The sequence below is a fragment of the Rhinolophus ferrumequinum genome, chromosome 11, assembly GCF_004115265.2.
Source record: "Rhinolophus ferrumequinum isolate MPI-CBG mRhiFer1 chromosome 11, mRhiFer1_v1.p, whole genome shotgun sequence".
Lineage (NCBI taxonomy): Eukaryota > Metazoa > Chordata > Mammalia > Chiroptera > Rhinolophidae > Rhinolophus > Rhinolophus ferrumequinum.
In genome coordinates, this window is record NC_046294.1 from 48,189,504 (window position 1) to 48,215,318 (window position 25,815).

The following is a 25,815-nucleotide window of genomic DNA, read 5'->3' on the forward strand; positions in this document are numbered from 1 at the left end:
TATCTGTCATAGGAGAATAGCGTTCTTAGGGCTGAGTTTAGAAAGAATACTACTCATCTGTCTGCAACTTCCACATGGCTTCAACTCCCACCCTTCTTGGAGACTGCACTCAAGGGACGTCACTGTCGCCTGGGACTCAGTTCTCTTACTGCTTAATCAACAGAACTTTTTGTGATGATGGAAATATTCTATATTTGCATTGTCCAATACAGTGCTTACTAGTCTGCGGCCACCGAACATGTGACATGTAGCTAAGTGCCATGGAGGAATAAAAATTTGTATTTAATTGAATTTATTATTAAAATAATTTAAATTTAATCTAATCAATCACTTAATTAAATTTAAATAGCCTCCTGTGACTAGTGGCTGCCATTTTGCACAGCGGTGCAGTAAACTAGCCCTCTTAGCAGCATTCAGCACCAACAATCACCTCCTACTTTGACTTACACTTCAGTTTTCTTCCTGTCTACTCACTACTCTTAGTCTTTAAAGATTCTTTCTTTTACCCCCTTTCTTCTGCCCCACCCCTCTGGTTCAAGCCGCTGTTTCTCAGTCTAGTTGTGTAGGACACAGCTCCCTGGCCCATGCTGGTATTATGAGCATTGCGCTCCCCCTGGCTGAGCCTATCAGTAGCCCGGTGCCAGTCATCGGTGGGCCGCTCACAGCAGCTCAACAACACCTCTCCCCAGCTGCTGGCTGCTCACTGCAGCCCACGCCAACCTCCGGCTGCTCATGGCAGCCCAGCTCCTGGGAGAGCCTTTGTTCATAATCTTAGCTGTAGAGGGCGCAGCTCACTGTTCCATGGGGGAAACGAACCAGCGACCTCGGTGTTAGGAGCACAGCACTCCAACCACCTGAGCCACTGGGCTGGACCCAGTCTGCAGATTCTTCCTCCATTATTTGTCCCTTGTCCCTAAAAATTAGTTTGGACTATAAAAATCTGCCCTACTATTCATCAGGCTGGAGTAACAGACACAGATAAAGCCAGCTGCAAAATTAACAGGGAATGTTTTTCCCAAGGACACACTGCAGCTATAAAATGTCATAACCACCTCCTCCTTTGAGTCACTAATTCTTTCTTACTCACTGAGCAACTTTGTTTTCTAAAATAGGCTATCAGAAACTTTGTTGTTTGAAATTATATAAGTAAAAATGAAACTCTTGTCTGAAGTCTCTAAATCACGAAGCGGACAGGATTTACAACGCAGGCGCAGAGATTCAGATAAGGCATTTCTTAATGCCTTTCTTAAATGCCTTATGGAATATTCCACACCCATCTTAACTTTATTGTTTCCAAGCAAACAGGACCTGGGTCCATACCTGATATTGGCCTCTTTACACACAATTCTGCTTTGCTTTGAGCCATGAAAATAGTGCTTTATTTAAATCTAACCTTCTCCACCTCTCTCTTAAATCCTATAATAACTCTTTTCCTTTGCGTTCAGTGGCACATCACTTAGTTCCTCTTGTGTGTTGTCTTCCTCAAGGCAATAGGTCAATAAACTTGACCTACTTGGACTATGGGTGTGTCCCTGGTGCTCTTTGACTGATTGGGCGAGGACACCCTGAAATAGTGGTGCCCCCCAGGTTAGTCACAGGTCCTCTCTTCACTGCAAACTCTCTTTGGATGAGCTCCTTCACTTTCATCCATATACTAATGACTCCCCAACTTCCAGCTCAGGCCTTTCTCCTGCCTCTGGGACATGTTCTGATTGACTCACAGGTTCCTTAAACTCAGTGTGTTCAAAACTGAACCTTTCTGGGGGGGGGATCGGGGGGTAACCACTCTTCACTGCTGTGTTCCAAGGAAGAACAAGGCACTGACCACCTCTGACCATGAGATGGGTAGGGACATTTCCTCACCTGGGCCAGGTACTTCTTCACCCACTGTCCTCAAAACTGCATCACAATGAATCAACTTTTTCACATAGGTTGATGTCCTAAAACCTTAGAAAGTTGAGAGGTGTGGGGGGCAAGGGCAGGTAGAAACTGAATTACTCTGCACATTGGCCTTGGCCCTTCAACAAAGGGTGGAACCTCGAGAAGACTGCAGAGGAGATTCCACCTGTATCCTTCTCTTCATCTCTCACGGTCCCCTCCCTTGAAGCCCTTCCAGTCTGTATCTCCTTCCCAGTCCCTTCTGGTGCCTTGGGAATTTCACAGCTACCTGCCTTCACCAAGCCTGGGGCTTTTTCCTTTGCCCAGCTCTGTAGAATTAGGAGGTGAGGAGACATAGGGTGTATGGCCTGAGGGTGAGTGCTGAGGGAGGAAGCTTCCTCTTTGGCTGTGCCTGATTTTCTCTCTAACCCGTCTGAAACCAAACACACTTCTACATCTTGAGGATTTAATTTCCTTGTGAAGGACCTTCTTGCCACTGCATCCCACTCCACTCTGCTACATCTCATCTATCAAAAAAGTTTTTATTCTTACTCCTACAACTTTCACCTAACTTCTTAAAAAATAAAAAAGGGTCATCTTCCTCTTTCTTGCCTATTTCAAAACATTATTCACATGAGCCCATATTGAATGATGTCCAAATCACAAGTTTTTCCCCTTGGTGGGTGTAATTTCAGTTCACTCCATCCCCAAAGTTGTTTTTCCTTTTAAAGCAATAGTACACAGTACATGTGTAGGGAAGATGAGGGGTCCCATCAGCTACAGATGAATTCACTTCCCTCAAACCCCAAGTGTTATGACCATTTCACACATTTAAACTATCTAAAATTTAGTTCTATATTATTCAAGTTATAATCTTCAGTGGGCCATTGGTTATAGACATAAACAACTAATTAAAGGAAGCATAAAAATAAACTTGTAAATTTGCCTCAAGTGATTGTTACCAGATTCTTGCATTTATCCAATCAAAATTCATACATGGCACATCCAGATATCACTAAGACTGCAAAGCAAGGGCTAGTAAAAAGAAAAGAAAAAGGTAGATGTGATAATCATATCCCATTTAGCTTTTCAGGCACTGAGAATAAAGCCAACCCACTCTCACAGGTGTCATTTGTGAAAACTGCTTGCAAACAACAGTCTGAACTTTTTAGATCATCATTTAGAAACAAACAAATATTAGACACAAAAAATAAACCTGTTAGTTTTTAAGAAATATTATAAAGTATTTCAGACATATATTTCCAATGTTAGGACACACAGATCTAACACCTTTGGATGGCACTGAATTCCATCTTAAATTCCACGATATATGTAACATTCATCCTGTCACACATTGGAGTGCAACTGCTGGGTTCAAGGGTGTGTGTGTGTGTGTGTGTGTGTGTGTTGTGTGTGAGATATGGCCAAGTGCCCCCCCCAAGAGGTTAGACCTATTTACACTCCCACCAACAGGAATAATGGACTTCATTTCCCCACACTGTAACCAACTCTGAATATTGTTCAATTTCTTAAATTTTGATGATCTGATGAGTAAAAAATGACCTCTCATTAGTACTTTAGCTTACATTTCACTAGTTGTGCAGAGTTTCATTTTTTTATTGACCATTTGTTTTTCCTCTTTTGAGAAGTCACTCCCCATTTTTATACTGGGTTTTCTGTTCTTTAGTTGACTTGTGGAAGTTCTTTACAGCTTCTGGATTTTACTAATTTGCTGTACAGTGGTCCCCTTTTATCCCAGTGGGATCCGATCCAAGCCCCCTCGTGGATGCCTGAAACCGCAAATAATACCAAACTCAAAATGTATTGTTTTTTCCCTATACTTACACATCTCTGATAAAGTTTCTCTTTGGCATTTCTAAATTGCCAGCATCACTACTCTTGCACTTTGGGGCCATTATTAAGTAAAATAAAGGTTATTTGAACACAAGCACTGTGTTACCTCGACAGTTGATCTGATGACCGAGACAGTTAAGTGACTAATGGGCAGGTAGTGTATACAGTGTGGATCCACTGAACAAAAGATGGTTCATAACTTGGGGGGAAAGAGCCTGTAGGCATGAGATTTCATTACGCTACTCAGAAGGGTATGCAGTTTCAAACATTGTTTTTTTCTGGAACTTTCTATTTAATACTTTCAGGTAACAAGCCACGAAAAGCAAAACTGTGGATGGGAGGACTACTGTATTATGTTGCAAGTATTTCCTTCCCATCTACTGCCTCTCTTTTTATTTTGTATATGGTGTCTTTTGCTCTTTATGAGTGAGTTTTTTGTTGTGGTGGTGGCAAAATACATATACTCATATATATATAACATAAAAATTGCCACTTTAACCATTTTTAAGTATACAATTCAGAGACAATAATTACACTCACAATGTTATGTAACCATCACCACTCTTTCCAAAACTCTTTCATCATCCCAAACAGAAATTCTGTAAACATTAAGCAATTATTCCTCATTCCTCCCTCCCCCCAGCCCCGGTAACCTTTAATCTGCTTTGTTTCCATGAATTTGCTTATTCTATATATTTCATAAAGTGGAATCATACGATTCGTCCTTTTGTGTCTGACTTATTTCATGTAGCATATGTTTCCAAGGGTCATACATATTGTAACATATGTCAGAATTTCATTCTTTTTTGTGGCTGAATAATATTTCATTGTATGTATACACCATTTTATTTATCCATTCATCTGTTGATGGACACTTGAGTTGTTCCATCTTTTGGCTATTGTGAATAATGTTACAATGATCATGGGTAAATATAAATATCTGTTTGAGTCCCCGCTTTCAATTCTTGTGGGTATATATCTAAAAGTGGAATTGCTGGGTCACATGGTAATTCTAGGTCTAGACTTTTGAGAAACCATCAAACTGTTCTCCACAGCAGCTGCACTATTTTACATTCCTTCAAGCAATGCACAAAGGTCCCAATTTCTTCTCATCCTCCCAAATAACACTTGTTATTTTCTGTTAAAAAACAATTTAAAACAATTACAGGCATCCTAGTAGATGTAAAGTGGGATCTTAAAGTGGTGGTTTTAACTTGCATTTCCCTGATGAGTAATAATATTGAGCACCTTTTCATGTCATGCGCTCATTGGCCTTTTGTATATCTTTTCTGGGGAAATATCTATTCAAATGCTTTGCTCATCTTTTGAATTGTGTTGTTTTTGTTGTTGTTGAGTTTTAGGAATTCTTTATATATTCTGGATAATAGATCCTTATCAGATATGTATTTGCAAATATTTTCTCCTACAGGTTGTCTTCTCACTTTCTTGATAGTCTCCTTTGATGCACAAAGGTTCTTAATTTTGATGAAGTCCAATCTATCTATGTTTTCCTTTGTTGCCTGTGTTTTCAGTATCATATCCATGAAATCATAGTCATGAAGATTTTCTCCAATGCTTCTTCTACGAGTTTCATAGTTTTAGTTCTTAAGTTTAGGTCTATGATCCACTTTGAGTTAATTTTTGCATATGGTGTGAGATAAGGCTCCAACTTTATTCTTTTACATATGGAAATCCGGTTGTTCCAGCACCATTTGTTGAAGACACAATTCTTTCCCCATTGAATGGACTTGGCATCCTTGTAAAAAATCAATTGGCTATAGATGCATGGGTTTATTTTTGGATCTCAATTCTATTCTAATTTCTAATGGTCTAATGTCTACTCTTATGCCAGTACCACATAGTTTTTACTAGTGTAGCTTTGTAGCACATCTTGAAGTGTGAAGTCCTCCAACTTTGTCCTTTTTTAAGATTGTTTTGGCTATTCAGGGCCCCTTGCAATTCCATATGGATTTGAAGATTGGCATTTTCGTTTCTGCAAGAAAGGCTTTTGAAATTCTGATAGGGCATGGTCTTTTATTGTTCAGAAATTTTACATTTCAATGTGGCTAAATTATCTATCTTAACTCTTGTGATTTTTGCGTTTTCATGTCGTTTATGAAAGTAGTCCCTATGCCAAGGTTATAGATAAATTATCCTATTTTTTCCTAACTTTATCATTTTTTTAGTTATAAGCCATAATATAATATAATGCATTTGGAATTTACTTTTGCATATGGTGTAAAGTAATGAATCTGATTATATTTTTTCTCTAACTGGATGGTCCTACATAAATTATTGAATAGACTCCTGTTTTCAACTGATTGAAATATCACCTTTGTCATACTCGTACATTAAATTCCTACACGGGAAAAATCTATTTCTGGTTTCTATTCTGTTATTAATCTTGCCTATTTCTGAACCAACAGCACAGCACTTTCATTATAATAGTGTTTTCCCTCATTCTTTAAAAATCTTTTTCTTGGGTAGTCTTTCTGAGATGAGTTTTAGAAACAACTTGTCAAGTTCCACAAAAAAGACATCCTTTTGGGATTTTGATTGGAATATATTGAATTCATAATTTGTATAAATTATCATTTTATTTTTAGTCTTCCCAACCTGCACATATTCGGGTTAACTTATGTTGTTCATTTGAAGCTTGTAAACTTTTTCTTGGGTACATTCCTAAGTATATTAGTTTTTGTTGCTGTTGTGAATGACTTTAGTTTTAGTACCTTTTTCTAATTGGATATTACCAAGCTATATGATAACTTCTGAATACGTATATTCTAAATATTACTTATAGAAACGCTCCTATAGTTTCACTAACATAGTGAAGCAGAGATCTATGTACAAGGCTGTATGGTATAACATAGTAAGAGCAAATAATTGGAAGTAGTCTAAATGTTTATCAATAGAAGACTGATTAGGTAAATTATAGTACATCTACACGATGAAATGCTTTGTAGCTTCAAAAGGAAGGAAGTAGATTTCTGTATATGGAAAGTTCTCTAAGACATACTGAAAATATGTTGTATAAAGAAGCAATATGTGGAACAGTAGGTAAACGCTACAATTGTGTTTTTATATGTTTGTATATGCATACGTTATTTCTGGAAGGATAAACACTAAATTGTTAATGCCGGTTCTTCTAGAAAAGGAGATTGGGAAATTATTATGTTTCAGCAACAATGAATGTTCACACCCATTTTTCTCTTCCAGGAAACGTGGGAAGACTACATTTCCCAACGTTCCTAGTAGACTTGATCTCACCAATGGGAATGAGGGCAGAGGAACTTGTCACTTCAGCTCCAAAGCAATTAAGCAGCATGCATCTTTTCCCCACTCTCCCGACCCCCAACCTCTGTCTCATTGGAGCAGTTGGGATCAAAGAACTTTGAGATGATGGAGACGCTGGATAGAAGAAGCTGGGATCTGAGTCACTGCTGGAGGAGAAGAGTACGCCAATCGTATACCCCATACTGTGATATGAGTGAGAAACCAACCGTTGTTGTGTTAAGCCACTGAGATATGAAGGTTTATTTGGTACCATACGTGGTGAATTGAAGGTGGTCAAAAATTCTTTGGCATTCCTTTCATTGAAAGCTGGGGCTATGTCTCCTGATCTTGAGTCTGGGCTGGACTGTGACGGCTTTGACCAAGGGAATGATTGTTTTGGGTGCTCTCTCTTAGAATCTAGATTCTCAGAATCTAGAATCATGCTGAGAGAAACCTAAGCCACATGGAGGCACTTTGGTTTCCAGCTCTAATTGTCCCTCCAGCCGGGCTGGACTGTGACGGCTTTGACCAAGGGAATGATTGTTTTGGGTGCTCTCTCTTAGAATCTAGATTCTCAGAATCTAGAATCATGCTGAGAGAAACCTAAGCCACATGGAGGCACTTTGGTTTCCAGCTCTAATTGTCCCTCCAGCCAACTGCCAGTGTCTCTTGCCAGAGCAAGCCCCGTTAGTAACCAGCCCAGCTGTCTTCAGATGACTCCAGTCCTGCTTGTGACTGAGACTCAAAATGAGAATCACCCAGCTGAGCTCAGCCAATACTCAGAATCATGAGATAGTAAGAAAAAGTTGTATTAAGTAATAGATAACTGAAAGATCACAGAACAGCCTGTTCTATCCTGACTAGTAAGAAGGTGTGAAGCAAGGAGACTTACTTTTGTGCTATTTGAATTTTTGGTTATGTGCATGTGATTTATTTTTCAATTAAAAATAGCTACAATTTTGAATTCAAAGCTTCTTAGTGCAGGGCCATGAAAACCCATTTTGTATACTTTTCATACCACAACAATAGTTAATATTCACTAATCACCTACTCAACTGGTGCCAGGCCCCATTCTAGGCGCTGAAGACAGAGCTGGGATCAAAGCTGACTTGGTGCTGGCTCTCCTGAAACTTCCAGCCTGATAGGAGAGACAAAACATAAACAACTAAATAAACACAGAAACACGATCTTTCTGCAAATGTTAAGTGCCCTGAAAGGAAGAACAACTGGATGATGTAGACAGTGTCTGGGGTGGGGGCTGTTTCAGATTGGGAGAACGGGGAAGGTCTTCTGAAAGAAGGGGTAATGTCAGCCCCTGAAATTTCTGGAGGTAAAGCACCAGGAATAGGGGACAGCCAGGGTGAAGGTGCCACGGTGGGACTGAGTTTGGCAGTGATTTCAGTATTGTGCATAAGGCTTTATTCACAGAGTAGAAAGAGGTAAGGTCAGAAGATATGGGCAGGAGCCAGATCAGGCAGCGCCTTGAAGGCCACGGAAAGGGGGTGGGGTTTGCTTTGAATATGCTGGAAAACTTTAGGAGGATTTTAGGTAAGAATAACATGAGTCGACTCAAGTTTTTAAACAATCACTTTGGCTGCCGGGAGATGCCTAACCCAGGAGCAAGTTCCAAACTATTTTCTAAAGTAAATTATGTCTCTAAGTCATGATATAATCACTTTTTATATTTATTGGTCATTGAATCCTGTTTTTCTAACATAACTCAAGATAAATTAAACAGCATGTTAGATGTGAGAAAGAGACATTTGTCTTCATGTATTATGAACGTGACCTAAAATTTTAAGTGACCTTTATAATACAATCTTTCATAGTCTAAAGATAGAAGATAAATATTTTCAGCCAAAATATTTATCATATACTATTCAAAAATGACAAAGTATTTAAAATTTCCTAAGAATGTTTTGAGTTAAAAAAGGACTAGGAACCCCTGACTCAATGTGACTCCTCATCTGAGAGAAATACCACTTTTGCACCTCACAGCTAGGCAGAGGCCGGTTAATTACCCTTCAATGCACAGAGCCCCAGCTCCTTTGATGATGTCCCCAGGTACCCTCATCCTAAAGGGAATTCATCATTATTGCCAATTGGCCATTGGCCTCCATGGGTACCATGCCCTTCTCCTGGGCACGCCTTCTAGTGAATGTTAACACCTACCATGCACTCCTTCCACAGATAGGCTAGGCTGGGGCTGGGGTGAGAGAAGCCTTAACTCTGTGCAGGAGCAGGAGTTTTCCTGGAGGAGGTGACCCATGAGTAGGAGCCAGGCTGACTAGAGGGGAAAGTGTTCCAAAGGAACATGTGCAAAGGAAATGAGGGGAGCTGATCTCAGTTCATTGTGGTTTCAAAGCAGAGCAGGGTACACTCTCCCGGGGTGTTACTGGCATTTACTGCTTTGAAAGTCCTATGACACATCTCCATCCACATCTCAACAGACCTATCACCTCCAGGGCCTGTATGGTTCCCCAACATTGCCAAATTTCTCTCGTTTCCTGGAGATAAACAAGTCTGCATTCATTCACTGAGAGCAGGGCCTGCTGGGGCCTTACACAGTGTACCCCAGAGTGAGGCTGGACCTAGTGAATCCCTCCTTTCCTTCTTCACACTAGCCTGTGTCTGCAGAGAGCTCTGGACCAGGGTCTTGCTGGAGGTAATTTTATGAGTTTCCTAAAATCCATGATTCACTGTCAAGTGTACGTGCAAGAGACGTTGTTGCCCCTCCAGAGGCCCACCAAATAAAGTGAACCGATTGCTGAGCCCTGAGTCTCAGCCACCCACTCCTGCGTGATCTCAGGCAAGCCACTTCTCTCTGGGCCAGGGATTTGCTAGATGAAATCAGCTGAATCCCTTCAACTCTCAAGGACCTAAATTTTCTGTGACAAAGGGCTCCCTAAACCTTGCTCCCCACAAGGACAGTTTTGCTTCCTGTCCTCCCAGGCCCGAATTCACCAAGTTTTTATGTCATGGAACCTCTGCACTTGTTCTTCCCGCTGCCTGGAATCCTTTGCTCTCTCCTGGCCAACTCTTATTTCATCCCTCATAACCCAACTCAAATGCCATTATCTCCGGAAAGCAGGGCCTCTTCCCTTCAGTTCCTTCCTTCTAAGTGCTTTCTTATCTCGCTGTCATACGGTGTGTGCCTTGTGCCTGGGTCGCCTCCCCTCACTGACCTTGAGCGCCTTGAGGTCAGGGGCCAGGAGTGAGGAGGTCTCCAGGTCTCGAGCCTAGAGCTCCACCTGCTCCAGAGGGGGCGTGGACCAGCATCTGTCGCTGTTAATTCGGCCCTGGCGCTGTGAGGTTAAATGAAGAGCACTGGCCCTGGAGGCCCCGCCTGCGAAGCGCGCCAACGGGCACGGGGGAAGCCGCCCCGGAGGCTCCGACCTCGAGTCCCGCTTATTACCTGACAGCAATAGGAGCCCCCACTTAGGTGAGAATTTTTTGTGGGGTCCCCGTGGTGCAGACTCTGGGGCGGCTTCCCCGACGGTTGCTTTCCGTTCTCCCCCCAAGTACGCTCTTGGTACGATCCGGGGATTCCCCGCAACAGCCCTCCCCCTGACGTCACGGAGTCCCCTCAAGGCCCGCCCCGCCCCCCGCTTTCTCGGCCTCGGTAGGAGCGCGGCAGGCGGGAGAGAGGCCATGGCCGGGTCCTGCGGCACCGGAGGCCCCGCCGCCGGCTGGAAACGCCACATCGTGCGGCAGCTGCGGCAGAGGGACCGCACGCAAAAGGCACTCTTCCTGGAGCTGGTGCCGGCCTGTGAGTGCGCCCCGGGGGACTTAGGAGATGGCCGTGGAGGGGACGGGGCTCAGGGAGCGTGCCTGGCTTCTCCCGCTGTGACTCAAGCACATCAAAGCCTTCCTGCCTCCGAAGCTTCGGGCCTGCTGGATCCCGTTACCCCCCTTCTCCGACTAGCCACATTCCTGCCCGTTCCAGCTTAGGTTCTCCTTGGAGTCCCTTTCTGGACGGAGCTCACTCCTGGTGCCCCTGGTCTCTTCCCCCTCAGGGTCGGCTCTGCCTCCCACGAGCTGGGCTTCCTAGGCCCGATGCCTCATCCAGTGTTGGTTTTGTCGTCTCCTGTGCCTACCCCGCCGGTCATTCCTGGTGTGCATTTGATCCCCGCAGCACAGTGAAAACGCATGACTGCAGCTCAGCTACTTCTTGGCCAGTTGAGGGAAGGAATGAAACTGAATCTCTAAGGAGTAAGCTCAGCCTCAGGCTTTGCCACCGATAGGTGATCCTGGCTCAGGTTTTTGGAGCACCTTTGTGCGCAGTCAACCGTTGCGGGAGGGAGAAACAGGGAAGCCCAGGCTGCAGGAGGGAGCTGGCTGAGCCCAGGTAGTCAGACCCTCACAGAGTTGTTTCAGGGAAGGTGGTCAGGAGGGGGCATGGTAGTTCAAGTGGGATAAACAGGTGTGCACCTGTGTGTAACGCCTCTGTTCACCTGACATTGTGTCTAGGGTTGAAAGTCTAACCACAATCCCTCCACCTTCATCACTGGGTCTAATCTTGGCTGGTGCTTAACTGACATCCCTCCCACCCCAGCTGCAGATGTGTTTGAAGAGACCCTGAAATCAGACACACAGAAGGTCCAGTCTTCTCTCTGGTCTTGGGCAAGTCATATTCCTAAGCCTCAGATTTCTCACCCATAAAGTGGGCAAAATAGCATCTTTAGATTTGCTGGGAGGCCAGTGCAAAGCCCCTGAGGGTTTTGTGTGCGAACTAGGCCGGTGACCTTGGTGGAAGTGACACAGGTAGGGGACTGGGTGAGGGAAGGCTGCTGAGGAGCTAGGCCTGGGCTTATCACCCCCATCCTACCATGGAATTGGTGAAAAAAAAGGAAGTGCCCTCGAATGGGAGTGGAGGCGGTGTGTTTTAAAGTCAAACAGAAACTACAAACTTGAGGTCTGCTGGATAATTGCTCAAGGGCCTGGCCTGCTGTTGGGGGTAACCTTACACCATCCTGGGGCAGTCAGGATTGTTTTTAGTCCGGAAAGTTAGAGCCCCTGGAGGGGAAGTAAGCCACAGGTGGAGCTTAGCTTGTTTCATCACTCTCTGGGGCCAGGCCCGGCCCTGTGTGTGTGTGGTAGGATCAATCCCTGGCCCCTTCTTTTCCCAGGACCCTCAGTGGGCAGTGCCCAGTCATCTCCTCCCACAGCACTGGTCATCCTTGTCACTGGGAGAGCAGGTTTTCTCTTTGGAGGCCCTGGGGGCTAGTGTTACGAGGAGGCTATTACCAGGGCTGCAGGTCCTGGTAGAGCTGCAAATATGCCTCGAGCAAAGGGCAGAGCCCCGTCTGCCAGTACTCTGCCATTTTGCACCTCTGGGCTCCTGCAGCCCTCCCATCCCAAGAGGTAACTTGTATGCCTGGAATCTCCTGGAAAGTGTCTGTCTTTACCCCAGGCTCACCCTCTTGCACCCCTAGATAACCGCCTCCTAGAGAAGGCTGAGTTGCTGGCCCGGTTCTCAGAGAAGGTGCAGCCAGAGCCCAATGATGTCACTCCGGCTACCCACCAGGACCCCTGGTGAGTGTATGTGTGTTCAGGATCACAGAGGGCTGCCTGGGCCCTGCCCTTATTGCCTGTGCTGGGTTCATTCTCTCCCTGGCCCCTCAGTGGCCCCTCGCTGCTGCCCAGGGGAAGGGAAGATGGGCTCTTCAGCCGTCCCCCAAGCCCGCTGCTTAGAATGTCCTCTCCCACTCGTCTCAGTCCATCTCTGCCTTAGTCCCATCTCCTGCCCCTTCTCTGTCTCCCTGTCCCTTACCTGATACCTACAGAAAGGGACTTCCTACATGTTCCAAAGAGGGAGTGAAGAGGAGAACCAGGAATGGGTTGCGGCACAGATTTGGGAGGTGTTTCTCGAGGAGGATTCTAGCCATGGAACCAAGGCCTGGGGAACTCCCTGAGCCGAGGAGTCATGGGCAATTTGTTTCTGGAGATGTGCTCTTTCCTCTACAAGCTTTCTGGCTCCCACCTCCCTCAGGGGAAAGTTTGTGGCTCTAGTTTCAGGCTCTTCATGCACATGCCTGGGTGAATGGAGAGACAAGGAGCCCCACTCTCTTGGTTGGTTGGCAGGGAGGAGTCGGGGCCTGACTCAGACCAAGTGCCATCACCAGCCACTCTGAGGGTGAAGTGGCAGGAAGAGGAGGAGGAGCTACAGCTGGACTGTGGTGAGGTAGGCCGGCAGGCATCTGACAGAGAAATGGGGTGGGGCCAGGATCTAGGACTTTGGGGGCTGGGAGATGTGGTCCAAGGGAGCCATCGAGTGAGGGACATTCCCCAAGTCCCATGAGGCTGGACAGGGGTGAGACTGCTCTCCAGCTTGGCTCTGGCAGCCCAGGATGAAGTGGGCTTCAACAGCAGCTGGAAGAAGTGAGGTGAGAGCTCAGAGAGGAGTGTGAGGTGTACAGGGCCCAGGTGGCCTGTTTCCCCTTCTGGATGGTCCAGCCTGCTCTGCTCACCACTCGCCCTGCCAGCCTCAGGGCCTAGCACCAGCTGATGCTTAATACACATTTGCAGACTAAACGAGTAAGGTAGTATGATGGTCCACCTCCATGGCAGGTTGCCCTACCTTCACCTGACACTGCTGTGCCCCCCTCCCCCCAACCCGGTGTCTCTTGGCTTGTTTCATTACACTCTTTTGGTTTTCCTCTCATTTCTGTACTTGTTGCTTCTGAATTTTCTTCTCTGGCTCCTTGCCCTCCTCCCTTTATATGTGACTGTTCCTTGGAGCTCAGGTGTGTCCACTGACTCCCCACAGCCTCCGAGACTTTGTTTGCTGACTCTCGGACCCGTCTCTAGCCCAGCCTTCGCTTCAGCTCAGACTCTCCTGCTCAGCTGCATTTTGGACTTAACATCTAAAGTCAGACTCACCATCGCCCCATAATAAAACGGCCAACACCACATTGAGGCGACGCCACGCAGGCACTGGGATAAGCAGTATTTTAGCTAATCCTACACAACTCTATGGTTACAGAGGAAACAGGCTTAGAGAGGCGGAGCCAGGATTTGAATTCCCTCTGATACAAATCCACCTCTGTGCCCTCCATTCATTCTTTTAACAATATTTACTGACAATTGCTATATCCAAGGCCTAGGGAATGCAGCAGTAAGCAAGACCTGGCCCCACAGAGCTTCCAGTCCCCTGGGGGAGACTGATAGGCCAGTAAATATGCCAAGTCACTTGCCCAATGAGTGTGGGAACGGGGCTGTGACCTCCGTGAGAATCTCTCCCTTAGTGCCCTGTCCTAGTTGCAGCTTGACATTTGAGAGGTGATTCTTAAACACCCGAGCCCCCTCTGGGCTGTGAGTGCCCAATGCCTCTGCTGCCTGTCGTTTGCCTCCACTGCGTCCCCAGGGCCTGTCGCCACACTCCATGCTAATGAGTATCTGTAGACTGAGTGATGAATGAGGTAGATCATGGCCCCCTCCATTGGTGGTCACTAGGCTGGAAACCTAGGGGCACCCCTGACCCCTTCCGTCCCTCTGTTCTCAGCTAGTCACCAGCTCATGGTGTTGTCTCCAAATCCATCAATTTCTCTCTGTTTCCTGCACCATATCTGACCTGGTCCCAGTTACCCTCATTACTCCTTGGATGACTAACCCCCTTGGCACCCCCATCCATTCTCCACACAGCAGATAGTTTAATAAAAAATGACTTCCATTACAAAAAGACAAGTAATATATAATACATACCTGTGAACATTTCAAGAGAACAGAAGTCCATACAGTAAAACAATAAAAGCCCTTTTGCCACATCTCCCCATTACCAGTTTGGTGCATATATAGATATCTCCTGCCCCTCTCGTGGCTCGGTGCTCACGGCTCCCTCTGTCTGGGATACTCCCACACACCCCCTCCCTCAGCACTGCCTCCCCATGACCTCCTCAGACACACCAGTCAGCTCCCATTGGCTACACCGGGGGATGAGGAGGGGCTTTCTCTTTCATTCTTAGTTTCACACATCACAACAAGCATGTATTATTATTGTTATTATTTTAACTTTTTATTTTGAAATAATTATAGAGTCACAGGAAGCTGCAAAGACAGTACAGAGAGGTCCTGTATGCCCTTTACCCAGTTTCCCCCTTTCGTTACATCTCATGTAACTGTAGCACACACAACCAGGGAATTGATATTGGTATGAAGCGTACATAGTTCTTTGTCATTTTGTCACGTGTAGATTTGTGTGACCATCAAGACACAGCACTATTTCATCACCACAGAGATCTCTCTCTTGCTAGCTCGTTTTAGTCACAACTTACCCCTCTCCCTCAACCATCCCGAACTCCAACTAACCACTACTCTGTTTTCCATCTCTATTATTTGAGTTCTGGAAAGCACTAGATAGAAATATTGAATACCAAAACATTAATGAAAGTAATGAAGGGGAGGAAGTGGAAGTCGTGGTTAGATTGCTTAGTGGGAAAGGAATTATAAATGTTAGAAACTGGGCCAGCTATGAAAGCAGGCCTCCCGACTCCCCAGGCCCACTCACGCAGGGAGTTCTCAGTGCAGGTGGACAGTACTAACCCTGCTTCTCAATCCGCCCCTCACCAGACCCACGTGAGAAAGAACAGGAACAGGTTAGCGACAGAGCACCAGCCTTGGTTATTGCCTCATGTTCCTCTTGCCACAGCGGTGGGAACTGCTTTGCCTGGGGTCTGTCTCTCCCACTGATCCCTCAGCCCCAAAAGGTGGGAGTTGAGCTTTACCTCTGGCTTCCCCAGCTCTTGGCTCTTGGTTGAAGGACTGTTCAGTGAGGCGGGGAATAGATGAGAGGACCCTTCCCCCACTCGTGGGCGGTGGGGCAGCTCCAGTATTCAGTCGAGGCCCTGTGCTCCCACAGCCCATTTCCGTTCCTTAGCCTATGTGCCTCTTCTCAGGGCTCCTTGTTAGTCTCTGGGATCTGTGCTCGAGTGGGCCAGGGGATGGAGAGGTGGGAAACAGAACCCACACCCCTTGAACCCCTGCTGTAGATCCGCCCTCTACCTGGGGCTTAATGTTACCATGTTTCCCCGAAAATACGACCTAGCCGGACAATCAGCTCTAATGCGTCTTTTGGAGCAAACATTAATATAAGACCCAGTATTATATTTATATTAATATTATTATATTATATTATATACCTGGTCTTATATTAATGTTTGCTCCAAAAGATGCATTAGAGCTGATTGTCCGGCTAGGTCGTATTTTCGGGGAAACACGGTAGGTGGCTGGGTTCCAATATCAGCTCTGCCACTTAGCTGTGTGACTTTGGGCAAGACACTTAACCTCTCTGTGTTAATGTCCTAATCTGTAAAATGGTCAGAATGGCAGCAGCTACCTCACAGTGTTGTTATGAGGATTAAGAGTTAATATGCATAGAATGCTCAGAACAAGGCAAGGCACACATAAGTGCTATATAAAAAAAATATTTTTAAATTGCCATTATGTGAAATACTATTTCTTATAATAGTTCCTTGTTACCTATGAGGTAAGCACTATCACTCCCATTTTACAGGTGAGGGAACAGAGCAAGTTCAGAGAAGTTACATGACTACCTCTGGGTCACAGAGAAAATACGTGGCGATGCCAGGCTGAAACTCTGGTGTTCGCCTCCAGAGCCTAAGGCCCTCCATTACTCCATGAAAAAGCGGTTCATTACCGTGCAAGACGCTAAGTTTACCTGAACCTCAGTTTGCTTTTCAGTAAGGGGGCGGGTGGGTGGAGTAGCAGACCCTGGCGGAAATCCTACACAGAGGCCCACCTGTTTGGCCCCTAACTGCCCCCAGATGGCCTACCAGGTGGTGGTGAAGAGCGCAGCCCTGGACGCCCTGGAGTCCGAGCTGGAGGAGCGGCAGAGCAGGTGAGCGGCAGGGCGGGTGCCAGAGGGACCGTGCCCACCCTTGGGAGGCTTCGGGCCATTCCTGGCGGGGAAGGGGAACGGGGTGACCCCGCATGTCTCCAGCAGGGCCCGGCAGCTTTCCTCACGTCCCCTAACGCCCGGAACCGCAGGACTCTGAGGGTGGAAGGCTGGGTGGGAGACTTGCCTTACCTGCCTGGCGGGCGGTGGCCAAGGGCAAGTCTGTCCCAGCTCTGAAATCCGTCCCCGCTGGGCGGTGACGTTGGCTCGCCCCCTCCTCCAGGCTCGCGACTCTGGAGGCCCGCGTGGCGCAGCTGCAGGAGGCGCGGGCGCAGCAGGCCTGGCAGGTGAACGCTCGGCGGGCGCGGCACGCCGCTCAGCGGGCGGCCTACGAGGCGCTCCGCGCGCACGCCAGGCTTCAGGAGGCGGCACTGCGCAAGCTCGAGGAGGAGGCGCGCGACCTGCTGGAGCGGCTGGTGCAGCGCAAGGCGCGCGCAGCCGCCGAGCGCAACCTGCGCCTCGAGCGCCGCGAGAGGTGAGAACGCCCAGTCCCGCCCCTCGGGGAGGCGAGCGGTCACGCCCCCTGTCTGGGAGGGGTCCGGCCCCGCCTTCGGGGGACGGGATTCCCGCTCACCTCCCCAAGGAAAGGGGACCCACGCCGGCCATCGCAGGAGGGCAGCAACGTCCAGCGCTTGGCTCGCAGGATCCTTTTCTGCCCCCAGGGCCAAGCAGGCGCGGGTGTCTCAGGAGCTGAAGAAGGCTGTCAAGCGGACAGTGAGCATCAGCGAGTAAGAGTGGCGATGCGCTGGGAGCCTCGGTTCTGACTCTGCCCCGTGTTCTGGAGCGCCCTGCTCCCGGGCCCCCTGCCTCCAGTTCTACCCTGCCTCACCCCTGCCTGTGGCCACCCATACACGTGTGCACAAGCCGCGGTGCTGGGGCCCCCCACGTAGACCGAGCCCCCAGGGCACATGCAGACAGTGTGTTCAGGGGAGCCAGCATGCAGGCCCACCGCACATGCACCCCCATGGACCCCTCATCACCGGGTCTGCGCATGTTCTCCTTGTCAGAGAACATGTGCATGTTCTCGGAGGGCTGGCCTGGTCCCTTGGCCTTCCTGAGCTCTATTTCCTTCCCAGGAACCCAGACACCCCAGGCGATGGGATCAAGGAGGGGGTTGAGATGACTCTTGCCCTGCCTGCCGAGCCCCAGTTTCTGGAGAGTGAGGCTGATGAGAAGTGGAAGAGGTCCTTCAGGTGAGTACTGTCCCAGAGGTCTGAGCCCAGAGGTCTGAGCTGGACCCATCCCAGAGTCTTCCTCTAGGACCTTGAGCCAGCTCTTCGGTTGGGAGGGGTTTTGGGGAGATGCTGGGGTACACCTCAGACCTCCCAGAACAGGTCTGACTTGCACTTCCTGGAGCCATGTGGAGTCAGTGCCACCTCAGGACCCAAACTCCTGTCCTCACCGTTTTCTCCTTCCCAGGACCAGATCTCTGGGGGTGGGGTGTCAGGCTGGTGAAGGGTGTCACCAGGAGGGAATCTGTGGGGAAGGCCCAGGGCTCAGCTGTCCAGGCATGTGCGTGCATACACAGAGGCGTGAGAGCACACGAGTTTGCAAGCCTGGGTGAGCATACCTGAGTGCGTGTGGACATCTAAGCATGTGTAGTAGAGGTCAGCTCACATGGTGGGACCTGATTTGGGCGTCAGTCCTTAGGCCCCTTTTCTCAATCTCCCCATCTGTCTTCCTTTGCTTCCAGGCTATTCCTCCCTACCCCGTTCCCCAGCCTCAAGGCGCTCCTCCAGCCCTTCCTTATCAGTAACTGGTGTCCAGGCCTTAGGGCAGTGAAGGAACCTTGGGGAGGGGCATAAGACGCTGGTCCCCAAAGCCCAAGGCAGCCCTCGTGGGCCAAGTCACCCAGGACACACCCCCTTTTGGGCATATTTGAGGTCTCAGCAGGTCTGGGTTCCCCCACCTCCCTGCCCCCAGCCTTATGCTATCACAGCCTGGGGGTACCTTCACCATCACCCCCTCTGTAGGCCCCAGATCAGCCTCCCAGGAATGTTTTTTGGGCACTTGGGTGGTGAGGCAGTTCTTACCATCTGGTGGAAACTTTGGAAGACTTCACTGCCAATTCCCTCCCTGCCTTCACCTTCCTGGGACTGTTCTGGGTCATCCTGCTCTCCTGGTCTTAAAGAAGCCAAATTCTCATCCTGGGCTTAAAAGGCTATGAGCCCTGGGGTCCTTGGCAGAGTGCAGGGATGAATGACTGCTGTTTGCACACCTACTGGCCAGTCCCTTAGCATGTTTCTCTCCATTATACCCCAGGTCTGCCTCCGCCACTTCTCTGACGCTGTCCCGCTGTGTGGATGTGGTGAAGGGTCTTCTGGAGTAAGTGCGTGCGTGTGTGTGTGTGTGCGCGCGCGTGCGCCCTGTGTGTGGTTCCTGGAGCCCAGACTCGGTCTGTGTGTACACTTTGGTCTGTCCATCCATGTGTTGCCCAGCAGTTGCGTGAGTCTCTGCTGAGCCCCAGAGGTAGGAGCTGGGTGCATGGCCTCATTTCTAGCCCCTGCTTGGATATCCTCCAGGCTCTGCCCCTCATCCAATTTCCTCACAGGGGACCAAGAGCTCCAGCCTGAGACCAGACAGGAACTACCACTCAGTGGGGAAACTGTTTCAGAAATGTCAGGAACTCGTTTAGGGTCACAGAGCCAAGCAGTGGCATGGCCAGGGCTGAAACCCCACCCCAGAGGCTTCTCTGCATCCACCATCCTTGTCTTGCCTCTGGGCCTTTCTGTGTGTCCCTCCCATCTCCACACTGACCCCTGGGGTCAGGCTGGGTTGGGAACTATGCTTATTGTACCTCCTGGCCATGTTCTGCTGTCTTTCATGTCTGCTTCCTATTGTTGCTACCTCAGGGGAGCTTGAGGCTTCCATGCCAGGCGGCCTTGCTGAATGCCCTCCTGACCCCTCCCCCCAGTTTCAAGAAGAGGAGAGGCCACTCAATAGGGGGAGTCCCCGAGCAGCGATACCAGAGCATCCCCGTGTGTGTGGCGGCCCGACTTCCTACCTGGGCTCAGGACGTGCTGGTAAGGAGGAGCTGGACCATATGTGAGGGGTGCTGATATGTGGAGTGTGGGCCGCAGGAGTGGTCCGAAGGGTCAGGGAAGCAGGGCTGGGCTCCGCAGCAGGAGCAGGAATTTTCCTGCCACAGCTAGTGATGGGATCCCCTCAGCCTTTTATAATGGGGGCGTGGACTGGAGAGGGAGAGACAGAAGGCTGGGAGACCAGAGGACCAGTTGGGAATATGGAGTAGCATGGGGGAGGCTGCTGCAGGCGGAGGTGATGAGACCCTCTTGTGTGCACAGACACAGTGAGAGGGAGCCTTTGAGCGTGCACAAAGAGGCTTGTATGGCAAGGACCAGGGACGCCAACCTTCTCTTTTCCCCATAGGATGCCCACCTCTCTGAGGTGAATGCTGTCCATTTTGGCCCCAACAGCAGCCTCCTGGCCACTGGAGGGGCTGACCGCCTCATCCACCTCTGGAATGTTGTGGGAGGTGAGGGCCTCTCCCCTGTGGCCAACCCAGTGATTTCTCTCCAGACCCCCCTCCATCCCAGCTTGCTCCTTGGTGGGCAAAGATCTTGGATCTCTTTGTGTTTCCTCACCTGGTACATTCTTGTGGCAGCAGCCAGATGACTCCTTGGCAAGAGTTCTGGGCTCACTGTTCTTAAGAAGGCTTCTTGGGTCCAGGCCTGCAAAATGGGGAGGGCTGAACTCAAATGATCCTTGTTAGGAGAGGTAGGGGTCCCCTATCACGAAGGACAGGCCTTGAAGAGCAAGTCCCAACCAGGCCACTTGTTACCATTTGAACTCTCAGAACTCAGTTAGGGGACCAATATTAGCTAGCTACCCTGGGCTTTGTAGACGGGGGTGTGTTGGGTGGTCAGAGTCGGCTCTTGGAGGCTTCCTAGAGGAGGTGAGTTGCCAGCTGTCCTGGCCCTGGCTTGCTGTGTGACTTAAGGGACAGTCCCTTTTCTTTGGTCCTTTCCAGCCCTGTGGGATGACAAACTGCCCTTTGGGGCCCCCTACTGGCAGTTTGGGGATGTGCAGCCTCCATCCTAGGCCCAGAGAACAGACCCAGCAATTCTGTTCTCTAACATGGGAAAGACTGATTTTCCCACTCCCAGTCCTAGCCCCTCGTTTTCATGAGGTTAGTGACCTCATTGCACCTGTCTCTCCCTCCTGTGGTCACTCCAGGTCACCTGGAGGCCAATCACACCCTTGAAGGAGCTGGCGGCAGCATCACCAGTGTGGACTTCGACCCCTCGGTGCGTCCACTGAGTAGCATGGGATGCTTTCCTCCTGGGGCATGTGGGGGCTCTGGGACCTGAGGGAACACATGGGTATTCTAGAACTGGGATCCTCCCCCTGGGGCCCAGGGACTCCTGCCTGCCTGCCTGGGGGACGTGGATGTGGGAGGCTCTGAGGCAGCCCTGGCCAGGCTCGGCTCTAAGACCCCTCCTACCCCCATCTCTCCAGGGCTCCCAGCTGTTGGCAGCTACTTATAATCAGGCCGCTCAGCTCTGGAAGGTGGGAGAGGCACAGTCCAAGGTGAGGTCTGATGGGGAGAGAGCCTGGGGGTCAGGGGTCCTGCCTGGGCCTGGAGGGGGTGCTATGGAGTCTTGGCCATGCCCTTAATTCATATTTGGGATGGGGGGCAGGAGACACTGTCTGGACACACAGACAAGGTGACGGCTGCCAAATTCAAGCTAACGAGGCACCACGCGGTGACTGGGAGCCGAGACCGGACTGTGAAGGAGTGGGACCTCAACCGTGCTTACTGTGAGCCCCCCCAGGCTGTCCATGAGGGCCCACCCCTCCTCTGTCCCCCATTGGAGCTTTCTGACAGTTTCTTGGTGACAGGCTTTGGGTGGGGAAGCAGGGGACGCAGGTTCTCGTATGGCTAGTGGACTGGCTCCTGACAACCCGTCTCTGAGGTGGGGGCTCTGCTCTTTGTTCCCCAGGCTCCAGGACCATCAATGTCCTTTCCTACTGTAATGACGTGGTGTGTGGGGACCATGTCATCATCAGTGGCCACAATGACCAGAAGATCCGGTTCTGGGACAGCAGGTGACAGGCCTGGGCTGTGGGTAGTGGAGGCACAGGGACAAGGCTCCTGTGTTCTCTTTCTTTTCTTTGGCCGTGGCGCTGTGGAGGGTACCTCAGGGACGAGAGCTTATGCCGGGCTTGGCCCCTTGAAGGCTCAGCCAGGGCACCTGTGCCACCTTAGTGGCTCTTGGTCCCACCACTGGACTCTGCGGGGGCCTTGACCACCAAGATGTAGAAGCCCCGTTTTCCATTTAGTTGCTACTTTTTAAACAAACGGAACAAAAGTTTTAGTTGTTGTTTACACCTAAGAGCCCAACATTGGGCCTGAATGGTTTATAAAAGCCGGTGCTGGCGCCAGTGCTGGGCCTGCTGCAGGCTTCTCCTTTCTGATGAGCAGTGATTGCCGTGTGAAACCCTCTGTCTCTTTCACACGTGTAAAGACAGACTTCTGTTGCTTTTCCTCTGGCACTTAGTTTAGTGACCCTAGGGTTTCAGGGGCTCCAGCTTCGATCAAGGGCTGCCTAAATTCCTGTTGGGGGGAGGCTGGCTGCAGTGGGAGGTTAGTCTGTCAGCTGTGGCTCCAGTGCTCGGAGGCTGGGGTGCCTCCGGACTTCCTTAGCCTGTCTCCCTCATCTCTGTCCTTGGTCCTCAGGGTTCCCCGTTGCATCCAGGTCATCCCTGTACAGGGCCGGGTCACCTCCCTGAGCCTCAGCCAGGATCATCTGCATCTGCTCAGCTGTTCCCGTGATGACACACTCAAGGTCATTGACCTGCGTGTCAGCAATATCCGCCAGGTGTTCAGGTACCTGCCTCGTGGCTGCTGACCCTGTGGCTTTGGCTGGGGCAGCTGGGCCTCTCCCCTGTAAAAGGCCTTCCAGGGGGAGAAAAGGGGGGCGTTGCTCCTTGGAGGCCTTTTCTGGACCAGGGCCTGCTGAGGTGCCAACCCCTTGATGGAGAGAGGAAGCTCTTGAAGTTCCTGGCTGAGAGCAGGGACTGGTGGCCATCTCCATTGTGACTCAACTCTGTCTGTCCTCAGTGCTGATGGCTTCAAGTGTGGTTCTGACTGGACCAAAGCTGTGTTCAGGTGTGTCCGTGAGAGCACATAGCTATGCGCAGGTATGCCCCATCTGACTGTGTCTGCGTGTGTCCTCACCTCTGATCTCCTCCCTCTTGCTCTGCTGTGGACACTGCAGCCCGGACAGAAGCTATGCACTGGCAGGTTCCTGCGATGGAGCCCTTTATATCTGGGATGTAAACAACGGGAAATTGGAGAGAAGCCTACGGGGAGCCCACTGGTGAGCATGGCCACCACCCACCCTCCTGCCATCCCAGCCTCAGGGCCAGTGCCGCCCTGACCCCAGTCCTGCTGACCAGTTCCATGCTTGGGCCCTGGAATCCCCAGCCCTTGTCCCACACCTGCCTCCCAGAACCCTTCACCGTTTATAAGGTGCCTTTCCACATGTGCTCTATTCTATCCTCACCACAGCCCTGGGAGCCCATTTTACAGGTGAGGAAATAGGCTTAGAGAGGACCTCAGACTGCCCAGGTCCGGTAGTGAGGGACAGTGCCAGGCTCCTTGTGCACCCCTGAAGCCTGGCCCCCCCCTCTCCTCAGTGCTGCTGTCAACGCCGTGGCCTGGTGCTCCTCCGGGAGCCACGTGGTGAGCACGGACCAGGCCAGGAAGATTGTACTTTGGCATTAGTGCCACGACTCACCCTGCCTGGGCTGGAGCTCTAGTCCGAAGTCCGAAGCCAGAGAACAGCTTCCACTGCTCCTCCACCTGGCCCCGGGGCCAGCGGGTGGGTGGGGTATGTGGGGGTGTGGGGGTGGCCTCAGGGCATTTAGTGGGGAAGAAGGCCTGGCAGGACCTGGCCTATTTGTTTAAAAACAAAGTGTGGGTTGGGAGGGGGTGGGTATAGTATTTTTTTGTTTATCTCTGTCTCCTCATTTTCTCTACTAAAAGTGGAAAAAAAATTGCATCTAAACTAGTGTCTACTTGCCTCTTTGCAGCATTTAGGGAACAGGGAGGCCTTTGGGCTGGTGGCTTGATATCTGGGCTTGGCGCCCTTTCCTCCTCCTGCACAGAGCTGGGCAGACCCAGCTCTGGCCTCCGTGTTGCTCAAGTCTAAGAGGAGGCAGCGTGCAGAAAAGCCAGAGGCAGAAAAAGGCAGCCGGCTCTTGGAGCCATGGGAATTTCACTGTTGGTCCAAGCTGGTCCTGGGCCTTCCTGCTTCAGGCACCCAGGGTAGACTGAGGCTGAGGAGGGGCTGTGGGGCTCCAAGGGAGCAGCCCAGAAGGGCCCTGGTGGAAAGGGTCCTAACTGGAGTGTGATGTCAAGTACGTGGTACACTTGACGTCACAAGCTTGCCTTTAGATCAGCCCTGGTGCTTCAGAGGCAGAGCCTGGAGTGGGTGGGGAACGGCCTCTACGTATGTGTCTGTGAGTCTGGGGGGGCACTGTGGGCCGGGCCTGGGCCTTCACTTACATTAGCATCAGATTTAATCTGCACAAAAAGCCTCTGAAGTACAAGGCAGACCCAACAGGGCACCCCACTTCCTTCATCAACCTGGGGCATGGTGGAGGAGGCAGCAGAACGGCCATTGCCAGTCATGAGGCAGCGGAGGGGACGTCTGTCCCTGAGTGATGGGGGCTGACCTCTGGGGGCCTGCTCTGCTGAAAGTTAAAGGTTTCACCCTTCATATCATCTGACAGTATCCTCTGGGGGTATCTTTGCCAGTCCCAGGGTTTTGGAAACCATTTCCAGAATGGGCAGCAGAGAGCTAAGAGCCTGGACTCTGCAGCCATACTGGCTGGGTATGAATCTCAGCTCCACTGTGTAGTAGCTGAATGATTTTTTTTTTTTTGACTTAACAAACATTTATTTCTCTGACTTCAGGAGGTGGGAGGTCTGAGATCAAGGTGTTGGTGCATCTCATGTCTGGTGAGAACTGCTTCTTGGTTCATAGATGGCCATCTTCTCACTGTGAATAGCTGAATAATTTTGAGCTAGTTACTTAATGTCTCTGTGCCTTAGTTTCCTCATCTGTAAAATGGGATAATGATAGTATCCACCTCAAAGGTTGTTGTAAAGACTCAGTGTGTATTTGTAAAGCTCCTGGCACGTGTCAAAGGCTGTGTGTGTTGGTGAAATACCCAAATCTACACTCTGCTGACTCCCAGATTACTCACTGCTCTTGGCCACACAGCTGTCCACCGAGCTGCCTCCTCGGCCTCATCTGCCCCTGATGTAAGCTCCCTCACACCCCACATCCTCTCTGCGCCAAGGCCTGGGGGCGGCCGTGTCTCATTTCCGTCTCCCTACCTGCTGCCACTGCAGGCCACCTTCTAAACATGCTGTCACCCTACCCAATCCCCTCCTTGCCATGGTGACTTTCTAAGGTGTCATGGTCACATGTGCAACCCTTTGAAGTTCCCATGTTACCTGCAGAGAAACGCCTCAAATGTGAATTTCAAAGCCCTTGGAAACTGAGGCCTGCTGGCCTCAGCTGCATCTTCATTCCCTGCTACTCTGAATGTGTCTTACATGTGATTTCCTCTCTGCTTAGAATGTTCTTCCCTCCCAGCCCCCAATTCAAACATATCCTTTAGGATCCCCTCACTGAAAGCCCTCCCTTACCTGCCAGACTGGCCAGGGGCCTCCTCCAGCCGATGCTCGGTGCTCCCGTTTGTGTCTGTCTCCTCCATTTTCAGCAGGGAACTCTTGGAGGAGACCTGGATGGGAACAAAATATGCCCTGGGATCAGGCCTGGCACAGAGAAAGCCTCAGGAAATGTTTAAGTGGCTAAATTCTCTTACTCAAAGACTTGACAGGTCTAAGTTGAAGTCCA

The 25,815-nt window shown here is 49.9% G+C and overlaps 1 protein-coding gene across 5 annotated transcripts; it reads left to right on the forward strand.

The window, feature by feature from the left end:
- Positions 1–10,348: 10,348 nt before the first annotated feature.
- ATG16L2 (autophagy related 16 like 2) lies at positions 10,349–23,779 on the forward strand. Of its 5 annotated transcripts, XM_033120100.1 has the most exons (19): positions 10,349–10,450; positions 10,635–10,777; positions 12,444–12,543; positions 13,093–13,192; positions 16,791–16,864; positions 17,145–17,396; positions 17,584–17,649; positions 17,998–18,114; positions 19,184–19,246; positions 19,836–19,944; positions 20,309–20,414; positions 21,116–21,186; positions 21,398–21,469; positions 21,580–21,700; positions 21,883–21,988; positions 22,620–22,769; positions 23,004–23,051; positions 23,161–23,262; positions 23,582–23,779. In XM_033120100.1, the coding sequence occupies exons 2-19, from the start codon at positions 10,660–10,662 to the stop codon at positions 23,667–23,669; spliced, it is 1,863 nt and encodes a 620-aa protein (XP_032975991.1). In that variant the 5' UTR covers positions 10,349–10,450; positions 10,635–10,659; the 3' UTR covers positions 23,670–23,779. The 5 variants fall into 5 exon arrangements, 4 of the variants coding, with proteins under 4 accessions (XP_032975991.1, XP_032975992.1, XP_032975994.1 ...); XR_004424341.1 differs by lacking the exon at positions 23,582–23,779 and having other exon boundaries at positions 22,893–23,051; positions 23,161–23,261; XM_033120101.1 differs by lacking the exon at positions 19,184–19,246.
- The last annotated feature ends 2,036 nt before the right edge of the window (positions 23,780–25,815 follow it).

Coding starts and splice junctions, on each gene's coding strand:
- ATG16L2 (XM_033120100.1), top strand. CDS start 10,660: ATGGCCGGGTCCTGCGGCACCGGAGGCCCCGCCGCCGGCTGGAAACGC. Junction 10,778..12,443: donor CCTGGAGCTGGTGCCGGCCT/GTGAGTGCGCCC, acceptor TTGCACCCCTAG/ATAACCGCCTCCTAGAGAAG. Junction 13,193..16,790: donor TACAGCTGGACTGTGGTGAG/GTAGGCCGGCAG, acceptor AACTGCCCCCAG/ATGGCCTACCAGGTGGTGGT.